This window comes from Xiphophorus hellerii, chromosome 2, assembly GCF_003331165.1.
Source record: "Xiphophorus hellerii strain 12219 chromosome 2, Xiphophorus_hellerii-4.1, whole genome shotgun sequence".
NCBI lineage: Eukaryota > Metazoa > Chordata > Actinopteri > Cyprinodontiformes > Poeciliidae > Xiphophorus > Xiphophorus hellerii.
In genome coordinates this window covers 16,603,801-16,631,400 of record NC_045673.1, presented here as the reverse complement: position 1 = coordinate 16,631,400, position 27,600 = coordinate 16,603,801, and the positions used below count along the sequence as shown (strand labels likewise).

The window sequence follows — 27,600 nt, the reverse complement described above, 5'->3', positions numbered from 1 at the left end:
CTCCACTCTTTTGAATGGGTTTTGCCTCGTATTCTTCTTCTGTACCCTGTTGCGTGTGCGCATTTTTCAACCTTATGCTTTTCTTCCACATATCATTGTAATAATATGCTAGCATACAGCAATGTCAATACATTGCCAATGATCACTACCTCTACAGTGACCATTGGCAGCTTACCCCCCTTGTGGAGGGTCTCGTGGACAGCAACAGACTTCGCCATGATTGTGTAGGCTATACCATAATTTGGTCATAATTTGACATTTTCATCATAAAAATACAATTTTTAATCATCAAAGCTGATATCAAAACTGTGTAATATTCCTCTATTACACAGTAATGGACCTGTGTAATATATGTAATTGACTTTTTTCTTAAAATAAATGAACTTTTTCTTCATACTCTAAGTTATTGAGATGTACTTATGGATGACTTGACTTTTTTCTTAAAATAAATGAACTTTTTGTTCATACTCTAAGTTATTGAGATGTACTTATGGATGCTTACCATCACAAGATCCGAGTTTTAACAAACTAATTTACATGTTTCCCAGCAATGTCACGTAAAAATCAGACCCCTCACCCTCAATATGACATCTCTCAACTGTTTTTACGCACGGAGAGCGCAAGGAGAAGTTGCGCACGCACCTGAACTGGGAGGGGAGAGGGGTTCCTTCTCTCCGGGCTGCCCGCTCCTTTCTCACCCGCAGTGGGCAACTCCACGACTCTGCCAACCCCTTTTTGATCCCCCACTTCCCCCTCCGCCGTTCCCCCGAAAAACCCGGTGTTACGTCAGAAAGTGCACGACAGGCAGACTCGGAGGAGCTAAACGTAGATGTTGCTGCCAAACCCGGCTCGGGGCTGCTCCCGAGCTCACTGCAGCCAATGCAATATAAAAACACAAGCTTTTTAAAGCAGCGACAGTATGCGGTAAGTCAATTGTTAATTCATGCTTGTTCGTCTCCTCGCTGGGATTTATTTTTCTCACAGCTTTCTTCACGTGACAGGTCACTGTTGCTGGCACAATTACGCGCAAAACAGAGCAGGAGAGTAAACGGTGTACAGATAAGGAGTAGACTGGTTTACTGGTTTGAACAAAAAGAGCTATGATATGATGATGCAACAGAGATTTTTGACACACGGATGTTTTTGCATTTTTGAAGTTTGATTCTTTGTTGATCTGAAAAACAAACATGCCCCACGCTCGAAATAGGAACCCCAGTCCCATCCCGGAGGTAACATGGGACACGGGACTGAAGGAGATGAACGAGACGTGGAAAGGGGCAATAGCCTGTCTGGGGGTGGCTGTCTTCTTTGTAATGACCATCGGGATTATTTACTGGCAAGTGGTGGACCAGCCCAACAAGAACTGGATCCTCAGGGGAACTTTCAGCGGACTGATCTGGGAGAGAAGAACCCATTCGCTGGTCATACAGACTCTGATGGAGGACAGGACCTACGTGGAGATAGACGTCGGGAACGTGGGGAACCCCGACATCGAGGTTCCCTTTGTGAGGAACCTGTGCTGGCTTAATAAAACAGAGTTCTGCTACACCTGGGACTCGGTGGCCGAGGTGAAGATCTCGCTGGAGGCGAGCGAGGATGCAGAGACGGAGTGCTACAGCATGGCCTGGACGCCGGTGAACTGTCATGTGGAGCTGAAGGTAGGTGTTCGGTCAAGATTCAGTCAGTCCACAGAGGAAAATCTCACTCCGCACATGCATAGCTCTAATAAAACGTTTCCAGCTTCATTTTGCGCGCATTGAATTTGTTTTATCAGCTACTGACTTCATGTGCGAATGCAGTTAATTTTGTCCAAAAAATAATTGTGAGAAATGTGTCATTCAGACGTTTGCAACATAGTTAAAATAACAATTACAGCTCAAGCCATGTGGTTAAATAATTTGACTGTGTCGGATATTAAACATTACCGTAAAAAGTACATTCAACTTTTTTTGATTAAGCACAGTGTGCAATGTTCAGTATCAGTAATCCTACCTGAAAACTATTATTAGAATGTAGCTGAAGATGTAGTTGCAGGAAACCTGTATTATTGTTCGACTTGATGGATTTCCATCCCAGAGAGAGTCAGACTGATATGTTTATTAGGATTTAATTTAATGAATAAAAATCATACTAGAAGAGTTGACTTGTTAATCAGAAGCTAAAGAAAGAATTTAAAGATACACTTCAGTGGTGTGTGTTTGTCACTAAAAGATATATGCACACAATGAAAAATACCATAGGGTAATGAAGTAAGGATTTCCACTAAATATAAAGCTTTACAAGGGAGAAATTATGATGCTGACATCACAGAGACACAACAATTGAGCTAATTGGTTTGCATTTGTAAATTTTATGTCAGGCATGTAACTTTTGGCAAATTTTGACTCAGATTCTGAGGCATTTGAGCTTCGTCTTAGTTATAGAAGTTTCTGCTATGCTTAAGTCAAAGTGTTGGAAGTGATAGTGGGGCTTGAAGACCTTATTAGGACTTGGGAAACCATCTTAATGTAACACATTGAACATGCTATATGTTGTCTTTATACAGTTTTGCTTAAAATAATTCCATGCAATACTCTAAAATGTTTTTCTGTGGTTCTCTCAAAAGAAGACAGTGACAAATATAAATGCAAATATAAAGAAAGACACAAGAATATATGAATGGCTCTACTCAAAAGAAGCACGATCAATATATGCCTATTGTGATGTCATTACATGTGCATATGGAAGTTTGTTTTTGTATGGCATAAAATTTGTTGCTGCTAAAAGAAAATGATTTTACACCTATTAGCTTTAAGTTTGTTTTTAACTTTAACTTGTTTGCTCCAGGCAAACTTTCTAGCAAGTTGAACTTCGGTAAATGCCAATGTGTGCTCTTGTGATCTGTTTTTCCATTTTAAAAATTAATTCAGTTATTACATTATTTTAAAATGAAGCAAGTCAAATCAGCATAATTAGGCATTTGCAAAAATTACAATGCAGTCAGCTCAGTTTCTTTTTTCATATATAACAGCCTCCACTGCAATCAGTTGAATTGCACCTTTTAAGAACTTTACATCCAATAGTCTACTCACTGTAATCCACCCATCCCTCTCTCCAGCTTAAATTTCAGAAGCATTTATGATGTTTAGGGAGGTTAATCTGTTCCCACTGGAACATTCCTCACCATATAACTTGTGGCGTGACTGTTCCCAGCAAATCCTTTTGTGCCCAGGTCGCCTTTGTCGTCCTAATTTTTCAAACCCTGCCGTCTGCAGAGCCTATCAGGTGACCGTTTGGCAACGGAGGCCAGATTTGCTGAGATGTTTGTACATTTTGCATGACGGCTTTCCTTTAGAAAACCTTTGGTCATTCAATCCCTGCTGCGTGCTGTACTTTCTTAGATGGCTTCATGTTCCTGCATCACACAGCACTTTGGGTTCTTCAGTTCTGCAGTCAGGTTTCATCATTTTAATATGTTAAAACACGAAGCATGCATCTAAAAAGACTAAAGGTGATATAGGTTATTTTTAAGATGCATTTCTAACTATCTTTGAGGCCTAATTTAAATACACTACAGCCCTAATGTGACCCACATTTGTGTTTCAGCATAAATATTCTAATCATCTATTCTACCTTTAAGTGTGGTAGTAATAGATGTATTGTATCTTTTTTATTGCTTTCTGTTGTTTTTCCAAGTCTTCCTTTGTTACCCAAAGTGGTGGTTCTTGAATGAATTGTTTTTACAAGTAGAATTAAGCATTTCTAAATATCAAACCAAGTTTTAAAGAACTATTTTTTGGGAAATGACCACATTAAGCTCTAAGTCAGTTAGTAGTTTAGATTAAGAAGTAGATATGATCAGCTGCAGTGCTTTTAATTTAGCGCTGAAAAGGAATCTACGCCCTTTATTATTGTGACAGAAAGGTTTTTTTTAGAGTCACTAACGGACTGACACCCTTTGCAGAAAGTCAGAGCCTCCCTATCAAGAAAAGCACCGCTGATCCTTTCTACATTTTAACTTATTGTTATGCATCTTTAACTGTATTTGTATAACTTTTGCTTGCAAGTTGTGGTTCATTGCTTAACTGTATGTTTGTATCCTGTCAGGACTGCTTCTCCATGGCCAACGTCTCCTGGTACGGCGGCGCAAATGTCCAGGGTCAGACTTGGCCCATTAATGATCAGAACATCACAATGCAGCCCTACATCGTCAGCAATCTGAAGGACAGTCCCTCTGGATATGGCTCTCCACTGGAACGCTACTTCCTGGGTTCATCGGGTAAGGTGCCATTGTTAGACACACACACACACAAAATAAACACACAAACAGAGATATATTTTCTAATGTGTAACATGACACAGAGCCAGCTGTTTCTGCACACTTCTATTAAGGATTGTGGAAATCTGACTCAGCACTAGCAGATTTGCAATCGCAGAGTATGAGGGAAGCCCAGCGGAGACTGTTGTGTTGTTGTGTTTTAGTGCATCTGAAACTCCTCACGTGTTTGTGTTTAAATAATAATAATAATAAAGAAACAGCTCTCAAGGCAGCACTTAAAAATCACAATGCTGATTTGGTATGATGTCTGACCCACAAATAGAGGGTAACATAATCCTGTCTGTGGCAGCCTGCTATATTAATTTTAGGATTAAACCACAAAGGGAAACAAGCCACCTTTGGCATCTTAAATTAACTCTTTGGGATCCAGGCGTAATTGCCTTTTGTCTCTATTAAAAGGACAGTTTTGGATGAGAGCCCTCCCGACTTGTTTAACTCCCTGGGTTATTTTTAGGAGGTGTTAGATTTTATCCAGGGGGCAAAGCGGGAACCCAGTAACCGCCAGCGGATGTAAATGGTTAATGTGACTGATGGGGAATGTGTACATGTGCTTGTGTGGTAAAGTACAGCACTAACCTTGGCAACTTAATACTCTGAAGTTGTCTTAATCTGGTGTTTGGCCTCTGAGCAGCTTCTCCGACAAATTAAATCTTGTTCCTCAAAGGTTTAAAACTGAATAACTATATTTCATTATGCAACGCAGTGATAATTGAGGTGGTGTCATGCCATGATTTCTCAAAGGTGTTTTGCACAACTTTCCAAATCTTTTTTGCAGATCAGCATGTAACAAACCGACTGTTAGTAGATCGGATCTCAAAAAACCTAACTATTAACTATTTAAACTCCATGAACCTGAGCTTTTTGAAAAAGTGCTAAGAGAAAATGAGTTTTGAAAGATAACTCTTAGACATCCCTGTTGCAGTTTGCTGCAAGTCATGGAGGGGACACAGCAAACATCCAGAAGCAGGTGCTCTGGCCAAATGAATTTGTTCCCATGTAAAACATAACATTTGGTGCTGGCAGCAGCATCATGCCACCTTCAGAAGGTAGGAAAGAGTTGATGAAGTGATGGATGGAGCTACTGCATGTTCTGAACAATCGTAGCGGAAAATCTGTTGAAAATGAAGACATGTAAAGTAGACTCTGAGGGCTGAAAACAAAGGCAAGCTATAATTTTCAGATTATTATTTGCTAAAATAGAATCTGCACAATTTTCCTTCTATACCACAATCACTACTGTTCATATAGCATAAATCCACACACACTCCAGCAGCTAAATCCACACATTTCAGTGTGTTACATAACCAATGCAGCCTTAACAAGAAAGTCGCATGACCTAAATCCCTTCTTCTAACCTTGTAAGACATGAGCGCACTTATTAGAACCTTGTCATGTTTTGGTTCTTTGTTTATCTTTGGAATTTAAAATATCTCAAATATGGCTGATAATGTGTGACAGATATGTTGTGTACTGTATATAGACTTAAAACAGGACAAGCTGTTATTCAAATAAAGACACATACTGTATGCTTGTTTGGGCATTATAGATGACCTAACTCTGATATCTTAAAAGTTTTAGGATGTTTTCATTCCTGAGTAAGGTTTGCCTACAAAATGAATATTTCTCAATTAGTTCTGGATTTAATCTAAGATTTTTATTTTTTTTACCTAACTTTTGAATTATTGTTATGCTTTATTGCACAAGTTACAAGAACATGTATTTGAAAACATGAGGTGTCACCTCAAAATTAAAGTTCAAAGCTGGCAAACTGTTCACAAGAGTGATGACTTTAAGAATATTAATGGAAAGTTTATTGGACGTAAAAATTGTGGTACAAAAAGATGCATGCGCAAGAGGAATAACTCCAGCCTTAAAAGATTTGTGATTCAAAACCCTGTAAAGAGTCTGGAGAAAATTCACATCGCATGGATTGCAGCTACAAGTTACTTCATTTGAAATAAAATCTCTCTCCATAATTCTGCTGAATATGAGTTTTAGTTTCTGAACCACAGCAATTTAATTCAAATAGAAAATATTTGTTGTATTCCAAATGGAAATTAAGTAACTGATAATAAAAAAAAAAAACAATAGGCTCCTTTTGATCACTACATTTGATTTTAACTTTTGCAAATAAATAATAAATTCCCATTCAAACTACACACCAACATCTTAACAGAAGTTTTCTTTTTTTAAGTCTCACAATCCTTCACTTTGTACGACGCTCTTTAGACTCTTAAGAGCTTGGAGAAGAACTGAACAAGAGCTTCAATGAAAAGTCAAATAACAAACCAAGCAGCAACATGTATTTGTATTGATTTACTCTGTTCCATTTCAGATTAGGTTTTTCAGCACACACAAGCTTGTTATCATAAAGCTATTTATGTAAACTAGAATTTTCATACGTCTATAAACCTGCACACAGTGGGACAACTGTGTACATCATGAGTTGTATGTTGACACAATATGGTCCCCAATGCTCAAGTGCATAACCCTCATAGACTTTTAGTTTTTTGTTGCAGCAAGTGATTAGCTCAACGAAAACAAAAAATAAATTGTGTGATAATTTAATAAAATGTAACAATAGCAGCACCCAATGCTCCATGCACCCTGTGGAGTGGAAATGTTAAATTATGATGTTTGAACACCAGCCTGGACTCTGTGGAAGCATGTTAACACAAATTGATTCATGTTGCTATCTGTCCTGGTTCTTCTCTTTCCTTTTTCTTTTTCTCTATCCTCACAGATTAATGATATGAACTTTGTGTTTAGTAGGTTTAAAGAATACAGCTCTCAAACCATAAAAAAACTATGAACTTTATTTTAAATGGACTTTTAATTTTAAATTGTTGGATAACAGTTACTATCTGGTTGCTGCAACTGGTCAGACTTATCAGACATATCAGAACAGTACTGTAGTTTTATACTGAGTGAAGACATTTAAACTCAAGTGTATCACTGCCAAGTTCTATAAATTTACCTCTTTTATGATTCACCATTTAAACAAATTATTACTGCCTGAACAACAAAATAACTCAAAACAAGTTCCTTCTTTCTTCTTGTTATAATCTGCTGTAGTTGCAAGACAACAGTGACCAAATATTTAAAAGCCTCCTCTTCATACACCTGCATAACTTATCTACTGTCTTTGAACCTCTTTGGAAACCCTTTTTTTTTTATATCCCTATGACATCGTTATTCTTATATCGCTTCTGTTTTCTGCACCAAGAACTTTCTTTTCTGCCTCTCCATATTTAGCTCCATATCATCAGATGACAACAAGATTCAATTGAGAACAGGCTCACCACAGCGTGATCTCGAAAGGGCACGCACTGGATCACCTTTAGTGTGTGTGTGGAACAAAGGGACAGGAGGAGAGATCAAGGAACGGAGGGGGTCCCTAATCAGTGCCGTGACTCTGTTACTGATCAACAGCAGTTGCATATAGTGCATAGCTGATTTTTGCACTATTGCCTCCAAGTCATACTGTGTCTGCTATACGTTTTACCATCACCCTATCAACAAACAAGCTTCAAAAATGCTTTGGTTTCTTCAGAGATCCCAGCAGCATGGTTCGATACCTGATACTGATAACATACAGGTTTAACATTTAAAAATAATTGCATTATTTAATGGTACAATCAATGGGCTCCACCACAGTATTGAGAAGTTCCAACTGAGTTACTAAGTTGTTAATTAATAAAATCAAAAGAATGTTGTTGCTGTTTTTTTTTCCTTCTTTGTTTTGGTTTTATCTGAGACTCGCTGTCTGAACAGTTTCCCTTTAACAGATTCAAGAAATACTCCAAAAATAACCAAATGTAAAACAGCGACCACAGCTCCACAACATTCTGCTGAGTGATATAACTATTTAATGTCATTAAGAAATTCCATCTCGGCTTCAGGCTGATGCTTCTTTCTTTCCATTTCTGCTTTAGGGGAACAAATATACTGCAGCTTTAATATAATATTAGGACAGCTGCTTGAACTCCTTGACCATTACACACGGGGTCCGGGCATGTGACCTGTCTTCACTTACTTTAGTTAGTCAGTGGAGCACATTATAAATGTGGTAGGCTCTGAGTGACATGTGCAACCTAATAGGACCTCTGGAGTCAAAGAAACTGAAGATTTTGTTGCTGACACACAAATATCGGACGGCTGTTGGCACAGATGTATTGAGCAGAACCAAGAGGGCAGAAGTGTTTGCAGAGAAGCAGAAAGATTAGATAGAGGATATATGGAAGTATAGGAGTGGCTGACATTTGAGAATGCTGGCAGCTAGGGGAACGTCTCGCAGCTCCACCTGTCTTTATCCATACAAACATAACTGAGCTGTGAGGAGCAGATCAGTCAATATTACAACATTTTGCTCAAGTTGAGGTAGGATTTTACTCTGTTTCAAATGCAAAAAGCTTACCAAACCGGCATGTAAACTAACAATAACGTTTCTGAGGAACACCTAAAAACGTTGTTTTCCCTGCCGGGACATGCATCTATTTTGAAAAGTTGCATATCTAATTTAATGCAACACATGTTAGCAAATAATTAACATACAGCAAAGGCCAAAATAATGCATGTAGTTTCAAAGTTATTTAGTTTTACCAACCATTGAGAATCAGTCACGGGAGAGAAAGATTAGGGTGATGATAATGAGGTCTCCTAACTTCAAAGACTTTCCAAGAATATTCTTAGCTTTAAAGTGTTAAATTGTTTGGCACCCATTTATTTAACAGAACTGCTCCAGCCATATATCCTCAAAAGGAAACTGAGATCATCCAGACAGATAATCATTAGTAGGAGAACAGGAAGAAGGACAGAGAGTGAAGGCCAGGAATTGAACCCGGAACCTTCTTGCTACAAAACAACAGTGCTAACATCTGTGCCACTGTTGAGCCACCTTTAGTACAATGCTTCTATAAAAAGATGGTGATGGCCACACATTTGTTGTCCACACTGAGGCTGTCCATGTTTATTGTGATCAAACAGCAGTTTATTTTTCCAAACAAATTTTTGTCTTTCATGTAATAGTAGAAGTTGGAGTGCCTTCTTTCAGGTAGCTGACAGGCAGTGTGCAGGAATATTGGGGAGTGTTGTTACTCCATGGTAAATAAATAAATAAATACTATGAATGTTATCCAACTCTAACTTTATAATAATTAATCTGTTTTGTTCATTCCCATTATGACCAGCTGCATATTAAAAAGATATTGCTCGCCTTCCATAGACGCTCTAAGCTATCAGCCTATCGACATAAAATAACTGAAGTTATCCTGGGACATGTCATATTGCTTGGGTTGTATGTTGTGAGCTTGCTTTTCACACATGGTATCAGAGCCAATCAGGTTAATACCCACAGTCACTAATGTGTACTTGTAATAGGGTTTCACATGATTAGGAAAACCTCTAATATCAAATAACATTACTGTTGCAATTTTGAAATGACTTACAAAAGACAAACACAAAAGTGAATCCAGCTGCCAGGAAAATATAATTACCTGCCTACATTTTTACATCTTTACCTTCCAAAATATTTTTGCTGCATTTAACAAGTGTCACAGAATATATTACTCAAGTCATGGTAATAGTAATAATAATAATAATAATAATAATAATAATAATAATAATAATAATAATAATATAGAAACAGTCAATTTAAGATTTTATTTATTCTTGTGGTGGTCAGAGGACTGGTCAATCTGCTCCAGGGCAGCTGTTGCTACAATCCAGTTGCTTGCCACCATCAGCATGTGAATGGTGGAATGAATGTAGAGTGAAGTGCTTTGGGATCCTCTGGATTTGATAAAGAGTCACACAATTACAGGCAATTTACCCTTTGTGATTGAGTTTTGTGCAGTTTGTGGCACAACACCGAAATCTGCTTGTAAAATCTAACAGCGCTGTATGTGGAGTCAAACTAACACCTCAGCACAGCACCTTGACACGACATCTTACGTACACCACCATAAGTCATGGTGGTGGAGGCATTACGCTGTTTGTCAGTGACAGGGAAGTTGGTCAGGACTCATTGGAGGAACGGTGAAGATAAATTCAAGGTAGTCCAGAAAGAAACCCTGTTAGACGCTACAAAGTACCTGAAGCTTGGGCGATGGTTCACCATTTAGCGGGACGACTGTAAACAGAGGCACAACAGAATTGTTTAGATCCAAGCATTTTTATCTGTTTTAATGCCTCTGTCCAAGTCCAGATCTAAATCCAACTGAAAAATCTGTATCCTATTTCTTCCACCTTAAAATTTTATGAATTGATCTATCCCATAAAATCACAGTAAAAAAACATCAAAGTTTGTGGTTGTAACATTAAAAAAATGTGGAAAAGTTGTGCTGAGTCAGTACTTTTTTTTTCTGTTGTCTGCATTTCTGTAGACACAGAGGAAAAATTAGATCGAAATTCAGCTTGTCTCGTTTTTTAAACTACAACTCTTAGAAATATTATTTCTTTTCCATGTTTCTTTGTTTCCTTCTATGACTCAGTTTTTCCATGTGGGATGATAGTTGATTGCTGCTCCTTTACGGTTTGTGTGTTCAAGTAGGCAGCAGCCAAGTATGACTGAGTCAGAGATAAGAGCTGTAAAACCGTCATGCATGTGATTTTGACTGTTTTGCATTGACTCGACTTGCAATCAAACTGAGCTTTTTGATGATATGCAAAGCTGATAAAAACTTGAAAGTATTTTCTTAAAGTTTTATTGAAAGCACAAACACAAGATTGTAATAAAACCACTAAAACAGAAGGTAAAAGATTATCTGTTGACAATTCACCAGATAAGCTACTTTCAATATATAGCTCAACTTTGTTTAATTACAACCACAGACTTTAATGGACTTTAGTGCAATTTCATGTGTTTGAACCAGCAGAAATTAAGGTGTGGCTTGTGTTCCTTTATCACATAAAATCACACTAAAATATCTGTGTTTTTTGTTTTCAATTCCTTTGAATTCAGGTTTATTTAGCACAAATGTAATCTCAAGGCACTTCATAAAAAAAGATTGCATTATGTCACTGACTTGCAGCAGTCCCTCCTCCTGGACGAGCACAAAGCGACCGTGGTCAGCTGCTTGTTTTTGTGTCGCTGATGGTTCCTTCCCCTCATACTGAGCATGCATGTAACGACGGAGGAAATGAAAACTCAGTGCTCAGTGTGAACGGCCATCTGCCACAATGACCGACTGAGGATTTGAGAAGACAGAGCATTACACACTCAAAAAAAGAAACAGATGCACTGATCTAGGAGTACAAAGAAAAGTTAATGGCAGTAATAGCTCCTTTAATGGCTTCATCGCAGAGAAAAACATAGTGAACCTGATAAGCTTTGAGCTGGTTTCAGATTGTAAGACCACAGACTGTTAGCTGCAGTAAAGGCTCAACCAATGTCAGTGTCTAGGAGAGAGACACTAAAAGACCGGGTCCAGACTCTCATCTATAGAATGACAATGTTAAGTTGTTAGCAGCAGTAGCTCAGCTAATTCCCCCTGTTATGAAAGGAGCCACAAAGTGCCAGAAATGTAGCATCTCAAAAACTAAGAGAGAACATACAGCAAACAACTGAAATAGCAGCAATGAATGGAAAACTGGAGAGCAGAAGCAGAATGTATAAAAGTCAGGACAAGTGACAGAATTTATAAGTTTGAAAAGTAGAAGAAGCAAGAAAACTGTTAATATATAATAGAGGTAACAAAGCTGAATACTGAATACCTTCCTCTTGTTGTTTGACATATCTTGTATGTTTTAGGTTTTAGGTTGGAAGAAAAAATTACATTAAGACGATCTTAATATCTAAATTATGCAAGTGACAACCAAAACAGAAACAGCTGTGAATTATGACAAAAACAGGAAAGGTTCAGATTTATTTAATCTCAGACTATGGCAAACAAGGCTGGGTATTTTTATACAGCATATGTAACCATCTAGTTACAGTTATATTTAAACTAAGTAAGAAGAAATAATTGATAAAGCTTGTAAAAACAGTCATGTTTTGTTTTGCTTCTTTATACTTTTGAGTGGAGATGTTTAGAACCAGTTATGTGTTTTAATTGCCTTATTAGGCCACCAGAAAGTTTATGGTGAAACTCAAACTCTACTCTTTTCGACAAACATTAATCTGAAACATTTTCCAGTCAACCACCTTCTATTTTCATCAAAATCATGAAAGTAATGAAGTGGAGTGATGAGAGGAGTCGAGCTATGAAGGTTCCTCATTGTGTCATTATTGTTTCAATAAGGGGGGATTGGAAATTTACTAACATGGCAGGAACCCAGTTTTGTGGCTATCAATTACTTGAGGTTGGGCACAGAAACTAAATTTCCATTGTTAAGGAAATTCATGCCTTGACACACACACACACGCCCACCCCCACACGCATTGAACATTGTGCACATTTTTAAAACTGAAGTCTGGTTTGTCAGGGTGCACTGGCATCATAAATAACAGTATAAATATGACAGTAAGGCAAATAGCCCATCTGGTCTGCAGCAGGAGGAACTCAGGCAGCAGTGGGGTTTTTTTTCCCTCTTTTAGAGGCCCTAGATGTCACATTAAAATCTTTCTGACCCCTGAGAAAGCGTATCAATCTATCTCCACATGCCACCTCCAAGTGTTCACCTCTGCCCCACCAAAAAGGAAGTGCATGGAGCCTTTATGGTGCCATAAGACCTACCCTGTTTTTCTTGGATGTCTGTAGTTTTCCGCTAAGGTAGGTGTACATGAGTGTGTGAGTGAATACATGCATCTCCACGTGTGTGAAAGTTACTTGATTTGTGCGCTTGCTCACAAACTGTAAAATTGAGGAATGCATGTGTCAAATCGCTCATTTGAGCCCATTAAATTGTGCTGCTGCTTTGAAAGTAAGAGGATACTTCCAGTAAGGCAAATAATTTCACCTTTGAGAGCTGGTGGATATTTTTTTCTTTTTATGGGAAGCTCGGAACGTTTAAATAAGTGTTCCAAAAATAGGGTCGCCCCTTTTGCTTCCTCCTCACTATCCCACCTTGGCTGTTACCCAAGGTCTCAATTTTGCGTCATTTTCTTTCAAATTCTACATTTCCTGCTCTCGTGTGGTGAATTTGGAGTTATGCGATGTTTTTTACCAAAGTAAAGAGCTTGTAATACTCCGCTTAGACAGCAAAAAGCATCATGCTGTATGCAAAGGGAGTTAGATTGTATAAAAATAGAAAATAAGATTTAGTACAACTTTGGATCTGTAGATTTCGCTGCAGTTTTGGATGATGCTGTCCCATTTCCTTGACTCACTTCTGTTTTACTGCCAGTAAGAATTACAGTTGAAACTAGTTATTTGCATAGACTGTATGAAATATACGGCATAGTGTTTTGGGGATGTTTTGCTACAAGAAAGGCCAGTGCATAAAATATATTGCTTTATGAAGAACATCTCAAGAAATCAGCCAGGAAGCTATAGATTAGAGACAATCTATAGCTTTCAAATGACCGAGTTCCCTAAGAATAGAATTAAATTATTTGCTAAATGCCTTAAGTACAACAAAGTTGGTGTTTTGGAGTGGCCAGCACTGAGACCTGATCGCACTTTTATAGAAGATTTTGGGAAAGGGTTTAAAAGGTGAATGTGAGCAAGGCAGTCTTGAAGCCAGGTAAAGCTATATCAGTTCTACAAGGAGGGATAGACCAAACTATTGTGGTTAATAAATTCTAATTAGGAAAGAAATTTATGCAAACATCTAAATTTAAGTAAAAGATCTAGAGATATAAATGTTGTTGTTATTCCACCATTTTGTAAATATCAGTAATTTTGCTAAATCTTACTGTCATAAACTGCAAATAGTTTAGTGTGAATTAATGTCAGACAGTGTGAATAAAAGATTACACATATATTCCTATACAGTGTGCTGTATGCAAGTATCTGGTTTCAACTGTAAGCATCTTTGGAAGTCACACTCAAGTGACACGTTCCGTCCTGTGCACACTTTTAGTAAAACACAGCATGCAGCCTGAGGTATCTGCTCATCATTCTGTGCATCTACTTGGTGTTTGGTTTACTCTCACTTCATCTGTTTTCACTGCTTGTGTTTCACTTTCATCCCTTTATGAAGCCATAACATTTTCTACACTGCTCCACTTTCAGCTACACTCTACACATTTGCTTTAGTACAGGCTAATTCAGCAATATTCTTTTGTAGTAATTTACTATTAAATTCAGTACAATTCATGTACAGGTATCATGGGTTGTGCTGTGCAAATTACAAATATATTTCACACTTTTTATCAGCAAAAATCAACATTTAGCTCTTTAAATCTGTATGACGGAGAGAAGTGGTGACCTAATACCTTGTGAGAAGCAGCTGAAGTGTTACCAGTATCTCTTTGACATTATCCATTGCAAACACATGAGAATTACCTTCTGGTTAAAGGCTCTTCACTGGCCTTATGCAGCACTTAAATGAGGATCTCTGAAACTATTAATCTGATTATAAACTGGTACATGTGTACCCTGCCCGCTTTTGGTGGTGGCCTGCATGAGAACAGTAGGTAACAGTAACAGCATTGAAACCAGAGAGGGTGGCGGAAGCAGGCCAAGCGCTCACCAGCTTCTCAGACTATTTAATCTCTTCATAGACCAGCTGCAGAACTTGAAATCCTCAGGTTGGGCACTTTAAGCAGCTTGTGGCAAAAAGAAAACAAAAAAAAAAACCTGAGCCAGGGGCCGGGGTCAGAGTCTGGGTTAACGGCACTGATCGATAGCAGATTTTGCTGGCCTTAGATGGGAATGGCCCGGAGCCGGACAGAGCAGAGAGGTAGAGCGGGTGCTTAAAGCAGGAGAGTGGTGAGGGGAGGGGTAACCTGAGATGGACAAGACATTCCTTGCAGGGCAACAGTTACATCTGGGGACAAAATTTTCTCGTGCATTTTTTTATCGTTTCACTGCTTGCAAGGACTATCTACACTGGAGCTCATGGGACACTTCCACTACACAACAAAAGTCTTGATTTCTTCCTCACTTCTTTGTATTTTCTAAGCCAAACTATCTTCACGTCTGTCACTACACCTCACAACAGTATTCATACCCCATGGACCTTTTCATACTTTATCATTTTACAACAACAAACAATAAGAGATGAATCTTACAGGCTTTCAGTTTTTTCAGGTTTTCTTCTGTGATCGCCCTGCACTGGACTGTCAGCCATCTTTCCATAGCGACTGACCTCCCTGTGACCTGCTGGAAAATTATTCCCACAGTATGATGCAGCCAGCATTATGTCTCATAACATCAATGGTGTTCTACCACTCATAGTGATTGCGTATGTATAGGCAAAGATGGTCTCTCTTCCAAACTTCATCGCTTGTGTCAATCGAAAACATGAATTAGTCATCTGCATTTTCACTGCTGGTGAATTTTTACTAGCAAAGGGATTTTCCCAACTACCCGACTGACTCTTCTACCCTAGGTGTGTGGTGCAACCTGCTGCCAACGGCCTCCTTCAACGGCGCGCTGCTTCCACTGCTCATCTCAGGCAATGTTTTTCTTACATCTGATATCAGCTGACACAGACCGCTCTCTGCCTCCCACAACAATCTGCCGCACTCATCCAGGTCTCAGTAACACTCGTACACTATGTCATGGAAGTGGAATCTGCAACTGGTTCATCTCACTTGCAGCCAACTAGAGAACTAAATGCAAAGTGTGTGACTAAGTCCCTGTGTCAGTGTGGCTCTGTTTTATAAAATCTGTGCGAAAGGTTGCCAAATGTAATATTTATTTGGTTCTGACAACAATGACGCAGTACACTAATGACCCCCTGCCTTGTCTTTTTCCCACTATGCAGGAGTCACAGTGCTTGTGTCCCCTGACATCCCCATGCAACTCGGGTTGGACTGCAGACAGCAGTTCTGCTTGAAGTCGCTGCCTAGTATGGAGCGCCTCCCTCTCCAGTACACTGTGTGTGTGGCCCGCAACGTTAAAGCCGCTCACCTGGAAGCCGTGCAACAGCTTTCCGAGCTTAGCAGGGAGCTGCCAAACATGAAAACGTTGTGGTGAGTTCGGGCTAGACAAAGATTTTAACTTATTCCCCTTCAGTTGTCATGAGTCATAAACAAGCCCTGTGTTCCTGGCAGGCTGCCGTTCTGGAAGTTCCTCACCAATGTGGACACGGGGCCGAAAGTGGAGAAGGAACTGAGAACCTTCTCCAATCGTCTGAGGAGACACCAGTTGGGGGAGGGAGTCATTAGCCTCAATGAACATTCCACCACCCTCCTTTCAGAAATGGTACATGCTGTACACTCGTTTCTGCACTGACTTAGACTTTTATGTCTAAATCGATTCTCAGGTTTAGATTTTAAATAGTTTCCCTGAAAAGGCCTATTCAAATAAGGGACAGATTTAAGTTTTGATTTAAAGCCTTAGTACGTTAAGACCATAATTATTGCAAAACTGCTTTTCTGCAAAAATACAATCACATTACAACATAACTACAAATACAGATCCAGTGAAGCTTTTTTGTCACCCATTCCTGCCTGAACGTATTTAAAACAATATAATAAAATATAATTTTGGCATTAGATACCCAAAGTAGCTGATTTGGCACGTTTAGGTATATGCTTCGACAATAAGTAGTCCATTAACAGGAATTACACCACATTTCTCAGTGGTCTTCACCAAGATATGTGTGACAGAGATTTTTTATCTCTGATACTGACTTGACACATTTAAGAACAATCACTTCCTCATCCGATCCTGCAGACTCTCCTGTCAAATGTTTTATCCCAACTGGAGATTCTGCATATTGTCCTCGACAAGTTAGACCAACTGGGTTCAAGTAGGTTGAGAAAGCTACAGTAACATCTTGACACCTAAAATGCACTTTGGTAATTTAAATATAACAATTAATAAATAAACCTCTGATTTGAATAATACAGTTACAGTCCTGCAGTTTTTATGTGGCATTTAGAGGAAAGCCAGGCTAATGCAGCAGAGAGTGTGTGTAACATTAAAACATTGTCTATTTTGATGTGACACATTTACAACTCAGATAGCACACTGGCATCATAATGTTCATCTCACAAGGTCAGGTTTTTTAAATGTTACAGCTTGCAGTATAGAAGCTTCAAGCTATAATGTAATGAACTCAAGTTTTCTTGAACAACTGTGTTACTGGATGAAGTACAATGATGTCTTTCACTTTAGTGATTTAAAAGATTTCAAGGTGATTCAAGTTTAGCCCTGTCTGATCGCCACAGTAATTTTGTATTCATGCTTCACAAAAAAGTAGACACCAATGTCAGCCACTGACTGAAGATGTCCAACTTTTTCTTTTTAGGGTTTTGCTTTTTCATTCATTTGTTCTTTTTCTAAAATGTGTGGCTCTCGTGATCTTCCTAATTAACAGTTAGAGCAGTGAGGTTGGTGAGGGTTCACAGGTCATGTGCATAAAACTGACACAGCTGAAGGAATATTTTTAAGTGGACCTCCACTGTGACTGAAACAGACAGGGAACAAAAGAAGGGGAACAGATTCACTGAAATGGCAAAGCAAAGAAAAAAACTTCCTCAAAGATTTTGTTATATTTAACAAGTAATTATTTAGGGATGAAACTAGCATATTATGAATTGTATGTGATGGTTTCATGTCCATCAAGTAGCATCCTCTGAGTGATATTCCAAACTGCACAGAAACATACACCACAGTTAAGTGGATCCATGTCAATACCTGGTGATGTTCCATTACAAATCAAATATAGTTTGGAGAAAATAAATAGAGCCTCCCACTCAGAAGGATCTCAGGTTGCTGAGAGTGTGGTAACTGCAGGATGGCGAAGAACTGGGTGTGCTGAGGTTCAAAGGGATCTCAGCCAAGATCAACTCCAGCAGGTGATCCTGACACCAGTGAGATGCTGCGATCTGACTGGGAGTCCGCACTGGAGCGGAAAGATGAGGAGTTCATGGATCTGTGTTTGTACTGTAAATACACAATGGTAACTGTATGTTCCTTTTTTACAGATCAGTAGGTGTGAAGTGACAAAGGGAGGAGGTAGATCGTGGGAGTAATAACACATATCTGTAGTTGGTGAATGAGACTTTTCTAAAATCTCCTCTCCTCTCCTCATCCCCTATTTTGATACACGGTAGATGCAAGCAGTCCTACGGTGCTGTTATGGAAAACTTTTACAAGTATAGTTGAAAGGAATCCAATATTGTAGAGGAGTAAGTAGATCATTAGCTGGACTTTGCCCTTCCTTTTCAGTTCCTACAAAGATTTTTATCAACTATGCTGGCTCGCCAGTCATTTATTTCTTTTCATTGTTTGTCATCTTTCTGAACAAAGATCAAGGTTAAAATTGAGCTTTTGTTTTTCTTGTTTCTTCTTATGTAAACTAATCATGCTTTCATATATAATTTACAAAGCAAACCCAGAAACTTACACAATATAAGTTAATCTATCTTTTGTTTCCACAGTTCATTCACATCCTGGGATAAAACTTTATATTCTTAAGAGCTTTGGTTGCACACTTACGTAATGTGAAATCTCCATTTGTGAGAACTCATGTTGAATGTTTTTATTGTCCACAGTGACCTACATGCCCTATTGAAAAGCATCCTTCGGCATCTCTGTTTCTTTCTATAGGACCATGACTACCTCAACAGCAGGAAAAGAGGGATGTCCAAGAGACTGACCAGGGACCTCCCACTTGTCAAGCTTCTTAACATTTCCATCACCCTGTCTCCTTTCCTGGGCGTGGACACCACGCAGTTCCACACCTCCCTCACTGACGGCACAGAGGACTACTGGCTCAGTCTTCCCTCAGCCACTCAGGGGAAACTGGTGAGAACCAAGCAGCAAAAACATTCACCATGTTCACCAGTCACACCACTTAAAATTTACAGTATTTCACCTAAACTAGATTTATTACTTTCCATATTCCATGTGAAAAAGTATTTACTCCCCTACATATTACCGTATTATTATTATTTTTGCAAATAATGCCTCAAGTGAAAGTCAAAAAATTTGTCTCATAAGTCGGACCTAATGTCTGAAGGGAATCATTAAATTTTTTTTCTTATTTCCTCCTATGTTAAAAAATTATATTCAGTGACATGGTTTTTAAGTTAACTATATCACTCACAGATTTTGAGAAAGTAACTAGTTTTATGTGGTAAAACTAGTTACCACATAAAACTATATGGTGACTAGTTTTACCACATAGTTAAACTCTGTGGTAAAACATAGTTTTAGACAAACGATTTATTTTGTAGTGACCCTCTGCCACAGGGACATTAATGTACCTTCTTTGACCCAGTAATTTAAAAGACTTCTCCACATTGCATTTAGAGCCTGCTGTAAAAATATGTTGCTTCAAGATTCAAATGAATAGTATCTAACAACAGGGAGTCACTTAGTGTAATTTTTGCTTTGACAAAGATTAATAATTTATTAAATTAATAATTTATCGAATTTCATAAGAATCAACTGTAAAGATAATGGACAGTTGAGTAAAATTATATATTTGATTTTTACTGTGTAGTTTTTTTTAAATCAAAATTAATCAAAAATACTTGATTATCATAAGAAATAACCTGATACAAAATGGTTTATGTAATGGTGATGATGTGAGTTTTAAACTTGAACAAAAAGGCACAGAAAGTAAAGCCCAAAAGTATTCTTACCCTTGGTTTAAAGTAATCTTTTAATTTTACAAAGATGTTTCTTCTGACTGGATGTAGTTGTAACGCTGTAGGGCGGCCGAGCCAGTGTCATAATGAATGGGGATTTTCTGTTTCTGGTTTTCACTAGATTGTGTTTTTTGTATTATTTTGAGCAGTTCATTCCTGACATTAAGGGTGTTGAATACTTGATTAATTACTTTGTGTTGACTTGTTTAGTTCTTTTTGGTGTTCTGTTTGTTGTGTACTACTGTAGTTTCTTCTCTAAGTGTTGATCCTTAGTTTGTGGTTCAGATTCCATTTTGTGGTCATTGCTTCTGCCTTCATTTTCTGCTCATTTGTTCCTTCCCCTTCATTTTCCCTGGTTAGGGTCTTCTCTGGCTGCACTGCATTCATCTGTTTAGTCATAACAGGTTCTTATGCCAATTACCCATCATCCCGTAGTTAAAAGATTGCCAGTTTTCTCACCACTTCACTGGATTCTTGAGTTTTCCATCGTTTGTTTCCTCCCGTGCTGGTTCTTCAGTTGTTCATCCCAGCTAGTTTACTCCTTGGTACTTCTGTGCCAGTTCTTTGGTTTTTGTAAGTCTTTTTTAAAATAAATTCCTTTACCATGAAAATGAGGTTACCATTTTCACGTCTGCGTTTGGGTCCAACGCCACCTCCGGCCAGATGTTACAGCCAGAATCTGGATTGGAATTTTATCAAAAATCTGTGAAGGGAAATAAAGATTAGGGTGAAAAACAGGCGCTCTTCAGCAACGACAAATTGTCAAAACACAAATGTGTGGATATAAACAGAAACAAGTATTTTCAAAATTGGCACTCATTATACAATACTTGGTTATTTTTTGAGAAATGCCTGCCTCTTTTGCTGATGTAATGAGGGTTCACAGCCAAATTAAAGCCACCACTATCTAAATCTGCCATGATGGTTTTAATATTAACTGCATTGTTATATCCTCATTGCTTTGAATAAAAGCGCCTATCAAATGCATAACCATGAATGATTATGGGCTTGCTTGTGAATTATGAATTGGCAAAGGGGTAAGTTGACCCAGGGTCATTACTTTTACTTGATTACTTGTACAGCATTTGATCCTGCACTGGTTTTCAAAATAAATGGCATTCAAATTGTGAAATAGATACCAAATATTCTAAAAGTAAATATTTTAAGCTATGCACACTCAAAAAAAGAACACTGAATATAACCAAGTTCATAAAATCTATCAAGGTATTATTTAGATCTTACAAAACTGAAATGCTACAGTGGCATTTCACTTACACTGTTTTCCTGGTCCGTTTCTGCAGATCCCTGTGCTGACCCAGTGGCGAGGAAAGTTCTGTGTAAAGCTGAACCTCACTAACCCAGCCGCTGTGAGCTGGTTCCTGGACAGAGTGGAGTCCCTGCAGGCCCATTTAGGGATGGAGTACATTGTACTGGAGGGGGGAGAGGGGAATCTGTTTGAGGAGCAGGCCCTGCGAACACCGCTGGTTCTGAGTGGAGATAAATACATTGAACTTCTGGCCGACATGGCCACCAGCATAGGAGACTCCACCATCATGACAGCTGGAACTAGGTAATGCATCTTCCTGTTCAAGTAAGTATTTGACATTTATATTTTCATATCAAGGGTTGTTAATTACAAACATTTTGTGTCTCAGGTCAAGCCACATGCCTCTGTTCATCAAGATGGCACCCTTACAATCTGACTGGAGTCCAACGGGTTTGAGGGCAGTCATTCCCTCCTTGTTGCACCATGCCTTGGTGGGATACAACTTCCTCATTCCCGATGCAGTAGGTAATACAACAGCCTCTTTACTACATTTTTTGCAATGTAATGTTTCAGTAAGATGCTTTTTTGAAATATACAAACTTTGGCTTTTGGCAAAAAACTAAATCAAGCATACTCCAGTCCTTTTCTAAATTCCTTCAATGGTGGCTGGCAGCCAAGCAGACAGATGATGTCTGGGAGAAAACTATTTTCTTTGAAGTGGAGAAAAGAGGCACTTTCTGAAAAAAACAGTGTGATCCATTAATTTGTCTTAAGTCTAATTCAGTATTTCTCTGAGGCCCTCAGGGCCGACTGTGCTGTGTGTTTAGGTGTTTCCCTGCTGACACACACCTGACTGAAACTAACCAGTGATTAATGGGCTTCTGCAACATTTAATTATAGCATGAGGAGTTGATTAAATCATTTGAATCAGGTGTGCTGGAGCAGAGACTCATCTGAAACATGAAGAACTGGCAGCACTGAGGAGCACGGTCAAAACTCACTGCTCTAATGTAAACCTTTCATACAAAATTGTAGTTGATTTTAAAGCCTTTGTGTAAATATTTAAAGCAATATTGCTCTCCTACTTTTGTAAATAAAGTCAAAGTCTATGTAATACATATCTATTTCTGTCTTTTTCAAAAACTTCTTCTTTTTGTATTCAGTGTATCAGCTCTAGAACTATTATTAGCCCCTGAGTCGTGTCTTATTATTCTCTTAGGAGGCTCTCTGTCTGGAGACCTGGTCACCGATAAGGAGCTGTTTATCCGGTGGCTGGAGATAGCAGCTTTTCTTCCTGTTCTCAGCTTCCATACGCCACCCTGGGTCTTTGGTGAGGACCAGGTATATGCAACTGTAATCCGACAATACTCTTAACCAATCACAGACCATACATTCCAGCTTTAATCTGCATAATTAAAGCGGATTAATTATGCTTTAATAATGCATAATTAAAGCATAACTAATCTTACTTAGAATTACTAAGTTCTCAGTAATTACATTTCACGTGTTTATGTCTTATAACTAATGAAAATGCCAAAATGTATCTTCTCAAATATATAATCACAATAAAAGTGTTTTGTTTTTTTTGTCAAAAATGTTACTTTGTGGCCCAAATGATTCTGGGTAAAACTGCTGGCTTGCGAGCTGTGCGGCAGTCACTTATACTCTCCACAATCTTGGCTGTAGAATAATGGAAAGTTGAGCGGAAGGAAGACATGGTAGAAAAGTTGCCCATCGACTGCTTTGTGAGTATTGTGACGTAAAATACTCCAACAGTTTGGCAGAAGCAGAGGACATAGATGACAGCCGCTGCATTTCCTCTGCTAAAACATTTCTACCTGGAGACTACTTGGTGGTGTCTTACCTGGGCTAAGGAGAAAAAGGGCCAAACTTGGACCACAGTGATAAAGTCCACTGTGAAGTTTCTGCAGACATACTGTACCTTGTAGTAATCTGACAATTCTGGAGTTTTTTTAAATCCTTTAATTCATTTTAATTGGTAATATTCTAATTTTTTTGAGAAAATGAATCTTGGGGGTTCTTTGGCTGTAATCCATGGTCATAAAAAATAGAAATAAATCCTCACTGCACAGGTTGTACAAAATGAATCTGTATTATATATAGGCTTCCCCTGATTTGAAATACTGGAATGAAAAAATTCAAAGATATTCCAGTTTACTGAGCTGCACCTCTTTTTAAGGTGAGAAAATTAAAGTTTCACATTTTGATAGCAATTTTCTTCAAAATGAATAAAATTAAGTGTAAAGAGAGGTGGAATGTCTGCTTATTTAAAGTCTTAAAAAGATTAAGCGGCAGAAGCAGCTACTTTTAAAGAAAAGAAGTAGCATACTGGCAGTTGTTCTCATTGATGCTTTTGTAGCACTGTAAAATTTTTCTACACAGGAAAGAAGAAATTAGCAATTCACCAAGCTCAGCAGGAACACAGGATGACCAATCTCCAGTGATGGATCATGATGCTTTTCCTAACAACTTGCAAGAGCTCAGATTTCTGAAAATATTTTTTGTATTTATTTCTAGAGGATGACAGCTGTTTCACCCCTCCTGTCCTTCCAGTCTTTCGTCATCTCAGTCACCTGTGGTTGAGAGTCCATCTGTTCTGAATTACTATCCCTGTTCTGGATTTATGGCTCACTCTCACTCTCTAGAGTCACCTCAGCTGGAATAATGATTCCAAGGCAAATTCTGGCAAAAATATTTTACTGTCGCAATGAAGGTTTCCATTAATGATAGACAACTGTGACAGAGTTAAAATGATGAATTGCTTTTTCCGTACCAATAGCAATTAGGACGGAAGCAGGGAAGCGTACTGGTAGCAATTTGTATTGCGTGACAAAGGTAAAAATAGAGCTTTTGGACAGTTCTGCTAGACATTAGACAACAGCAAGTTTTCCACTTTGGTATGTAGTGCAGCATTCAACTTGTAAAGTTGAATGACGCAAGACCAAGGTGACGTTTACTGTAAAACAGTCTGCTGAAATAACTTTAATATGGCATTTTTTACTGCACTTTGGTGCACCTTGTTTTCAGAATCTGTGAGACTTTATGCAGTCACAGACAGGTCACAGCAACAACTGCAGCGGAGTCAAATAGCAGCGAAAACCTCAAAGCCACACACACGCCTGGATTCTCAATTAGAGCAAGATTCACTCAAACCTGGGCAGCAGTTCAAGCTCATTCCAAATGTTCCCAATCCCCAGCTCATGAAAATACATTTTCTTTTTAATAGATGTGGTCAAATTAGGTTTTTGTCACGGGACACTGAGGAGGATGTGACCTTTTTAGGAATGCTACATTCGTTTGGCTAAACGCAGTCCAGAGCTGTGCTTGGACAGTAGAGCCACTGTAAGGAAAAATGAAGCACTCTGCACTGGCAGGCACTGTTTTATTAAACACAGGACGCTGATAAAGAATTTAAACCCCTTAAATTATTTCACAGTTTTCACAGTGCAGTCACAGGCTTTAATGCATCTTATTGGTATGATTATAGATCATCACAAAGTAGTGCACAACTGGCAAGTGGATGTAATTCTCAGTTAGTCTTGGGTCTGGATGTGACTAGGTCATCCAAGTAGAGGAATAATGCTTTGATCTGCACTATTGCATTGCGGCTCCTGCTGTATGTTCAGTATGCTTTGCTGGAAGATGAACCTTCAACTTTGACCAGCTTCCTTATACATGCTGGAAAAAAAAGCATCCACAAAACATGTTGCTGCCACTACCGTGTCTTCCCATTGGAATGATGTGCTTAAGATGATAGTTTTTCACAACATGTTTGCATATCTGTTGGCCTAAAATGTCAGCTTTAGTCTTATCTCAGCAGAGCACCTTCTTCCATATAACTTCTTAAGTTTTATTTTTCAACAGTGGTTTCGCCATATAAACCAGATTTGTAGAGCAGCCAAATAATAGTTGGCCTGTTCAGAGATTATATAGAGTTTACATGCAGATCAACACCAACTGGGGGGAGTAATGCGCCATTACTTTGGTTTACCATTTGACAGTGAATCAAAAAAAGAAGTCGTAGAAGTAAAAGAGAGAGACTACATTGCTTGACCCGACTGGTAGTTACACTGTGTGGTGTTGCGTCAGAGAACAAGCCCATACGCATTAACTTTATGATCTGTGTCAACCCTCCAGGTGTTGAATCTGACCCGGATTTATATCACAAAGCACCAGACGGATGTGGTTCCACTACTACAGAAGTATGCAGAGGAGTGGCAGTTGACCGGAAACCCCATCTACCGTCCTTTGTGGTGGCTCAGTCCCAGTGACCCCATGACTTTCACCACCGATGACCAGTTTTTAATTGGAGACGAGGTGACTAGTGACCTGATCCCTCTCTGATGGGAGAGGATCTACCTTACGTTTTCAGCCTCTGTTCCCCATCCAACTTCCAATTGGCCACTAGATCAGTTTTAGTAAAATGAACACGTTTGAACTCTTGTGCTTTCAGGTCCTGGTGGCACCAATAGTGGAGAAGGGAGCAGTCCAGAGGGATATTTATTTACCAGATGGGGGCTTCCAGTGGCAAGACAGCCAGAGTGAGCAGGTGTTTGATGGCGGGACGTTTCTGGAGGATTACCCTGTTCCTCTGGAGGAGGTGGCTGTTTTCTTACGGAGAAGCTGAGTCCTGACTAATCTCTTTAGTCGCCCAACTGTTACTGTTTTGAATCAAATTCTTAAAAAAATATTTTTCTGAAAGTGTTCTGATCTCAACTTGCACTTTTCCACTAAAGACCATTGACACTGTCTCAACGTCTGACTTGAGATGACATGTAGAAAGACTTTTTTTTTATACTTGCACTTTAAAGTTTGAAATTGTTACCCTTTTCTCTTTGTGATATGTTTTCTTCCTTTTTTAAGTTAATCAGTGTTACCTCCCGGCTGATTTTCTGGGCTTTTATTTTTTATTCAATCATCTTTCTTGTGTATAGTTCCTGAAAGATCTGTGTGTTTACATACTGCCTTTCAACAGTCTTTAATTTTTGTTGTTGTTGTTGTTGTTGTTGTTGCTGCTGGTTCTCTTCATAAAGAGGAACAAAGCATTGTTGGCTTAAAAGAATCTCTCCAGAAGACCAAATGAAGAAATGGAAAAATAGAGGAAGACTTTTGAAACAGCTATTTTTGAGGGAACTGCTTAGTAGAAGAAAACTGGGTCACACACCAAAAGTCACAAATTGGGATATTAGCACTGTGGTATTGAAGGACTTGCTCAGTCATTGGAAAAAAGGCTTTTACTTGAACCAAAAGAGCTGAGAGGCAGATGCTTTATGAATGTACCTCAGATTTTGGATGCTCACTGCTTTGTGAAGCTGTTACAACAGTTCATCACCAACTAGCATGTTTTCAGTGATTAGTTTAACTAATTTAGTACAGCTCTGTTGGACATTCTTAGTACTGTATTCACATGAACTTGAGGCCAAGCCACTGTTTTTTTATAACTGTGCATATTTCTGCATTTAGATCTGATTGTTTTTTTGGGGGTTTTTTTTTACAATTGATTAGAGCTGGTAATGAATTTAGAATGCTTTGTTAGTGCAAGAACTAAGCATTTATTGGTAAAACGTTGGAAATTTTCTGATAGGATTCTTGTCACAAATACAGTCTCTGTGTCTTAGTTGGCTTCGTTGGCTCTGTGTCTTTAGACGGCCTCATTCAATGTCATCCTCTTCGGTTTAATAGCTTATTAATATTCTGAACCAATGCTCTTATAAGATTTGTGTTTAAATTCAAAATCTGCCCAGATAAAAGAAAAGATTTTTTACTCAATAATTAATCACTTTGTATTTTTATATGGTTGTTGTAGATGTTTAGAAAAGTTTTTCTTAACTGATTTGCTCTTTGCAAAACTATCTTAACTGGCCAGCAGTGATATTACAGGCTTTGTGTCTCCATATAAATTAGCTGAGCAGATATCAGTACTAATCAGCTAATACACTCAGGTCTAATGAATCTTATCAGTTCACCAAATGTCTTATAGCGGCTTAGCATATTGTGATCACACTGATGTCTTAATCTGTCACAGAGCAGAATGTACAATGTGCACACAAGGATTTTCCAAAGCCTTTCTGGTGAGAAGTTCTAGTTCTGATGAGAAATCTTAAAAGAATGTTTTTGCTCTTTTTAAACATGTTGCAGGAAGAGCTTTTGCGTGTCAGTCCTTTAATGTACGGATGGAGCGAACCAGATGCCTTATTAATGTGCTAAACTTAAAATTCACACTAAGACGTGTTTCTGGACTATTGCTGTATTAGCAACTGTGCCATTACATGTGTTTATCTTTTCTCTTTTCTGTAAATTGGGATTGTAGAATGATGCAATAAAGTTTACATTTTCTTA

General features: G+C 38.5%; 1 protein-coding gene across 2 annotated transcripts; it reads left to right on the top strand.

Annotated features, from left to right (window-relative positions):
* The first annotated feature begins 468 nt into the window (after positions 1 to 468).
* LOC116734157 (SITS-binding protein) lies at positions 469 to 27,600 on the top strand. 2 transcript variants are annotated; one of them, XM_032585350.1, is made up of 11 exons: positions 469 to 924; positions 1,002 to 1,658; positions 4,087 to 4,258; positions 16,133 to 16,340; positions 16,422 to 16,572; positions 18,928 to 19,125; positions 21,275 to 21,543; positions 21,629 to 21,765; positions 22,460 to 22,581; positions 25,399 to 25,578; positions 25,715 to 27,600. In XM_032585350.1, exons 2-11 carry the CDS (start codon positions 1,188 to 1,190, stop codon positions 25,886 to 25,888), a joined length of 2,082 nt encoding a protein of 693 aa, XP_032441241.1. In that variant the 5' UTR covers positions 469 to 924; positions 1,002 to 1,187; the 3' UTR covers positions 25,889 to 27,600. The 2 variants fall into 2 exon arrangements, with proteins under 2 accessions (XP_032441241.1, XP_032441232.1); XM_032585341.1 differs by having other exon boundaries at positions 469 to 1,658.

Excerpts from the sequence above, each read along its gene's own strand:
- LOC116734157 (XM_032585350.1), top strand. The coding sequence starts at position 1,188 with ATGCCCCACGCTCGAAATAGGAACCCCAGTCCCATCCCGGAGGTAACA. Across the intron at positions 22,582-25,398 it reads GGGTCTTTGGTGAGGACCAG|GTGTTGAATCTGACCCGGAT; the intron begins GTATATGCAACT and ends TCAACCCTCCAG. Across the intron at positions 25,579-25,714 it reads AGTTTTTAATTGGAGACGAG|GTCCTGGTGGCACCAATAGT; the intron begins GTGACTAGTGAC and ends TTGTGCTTTCAG.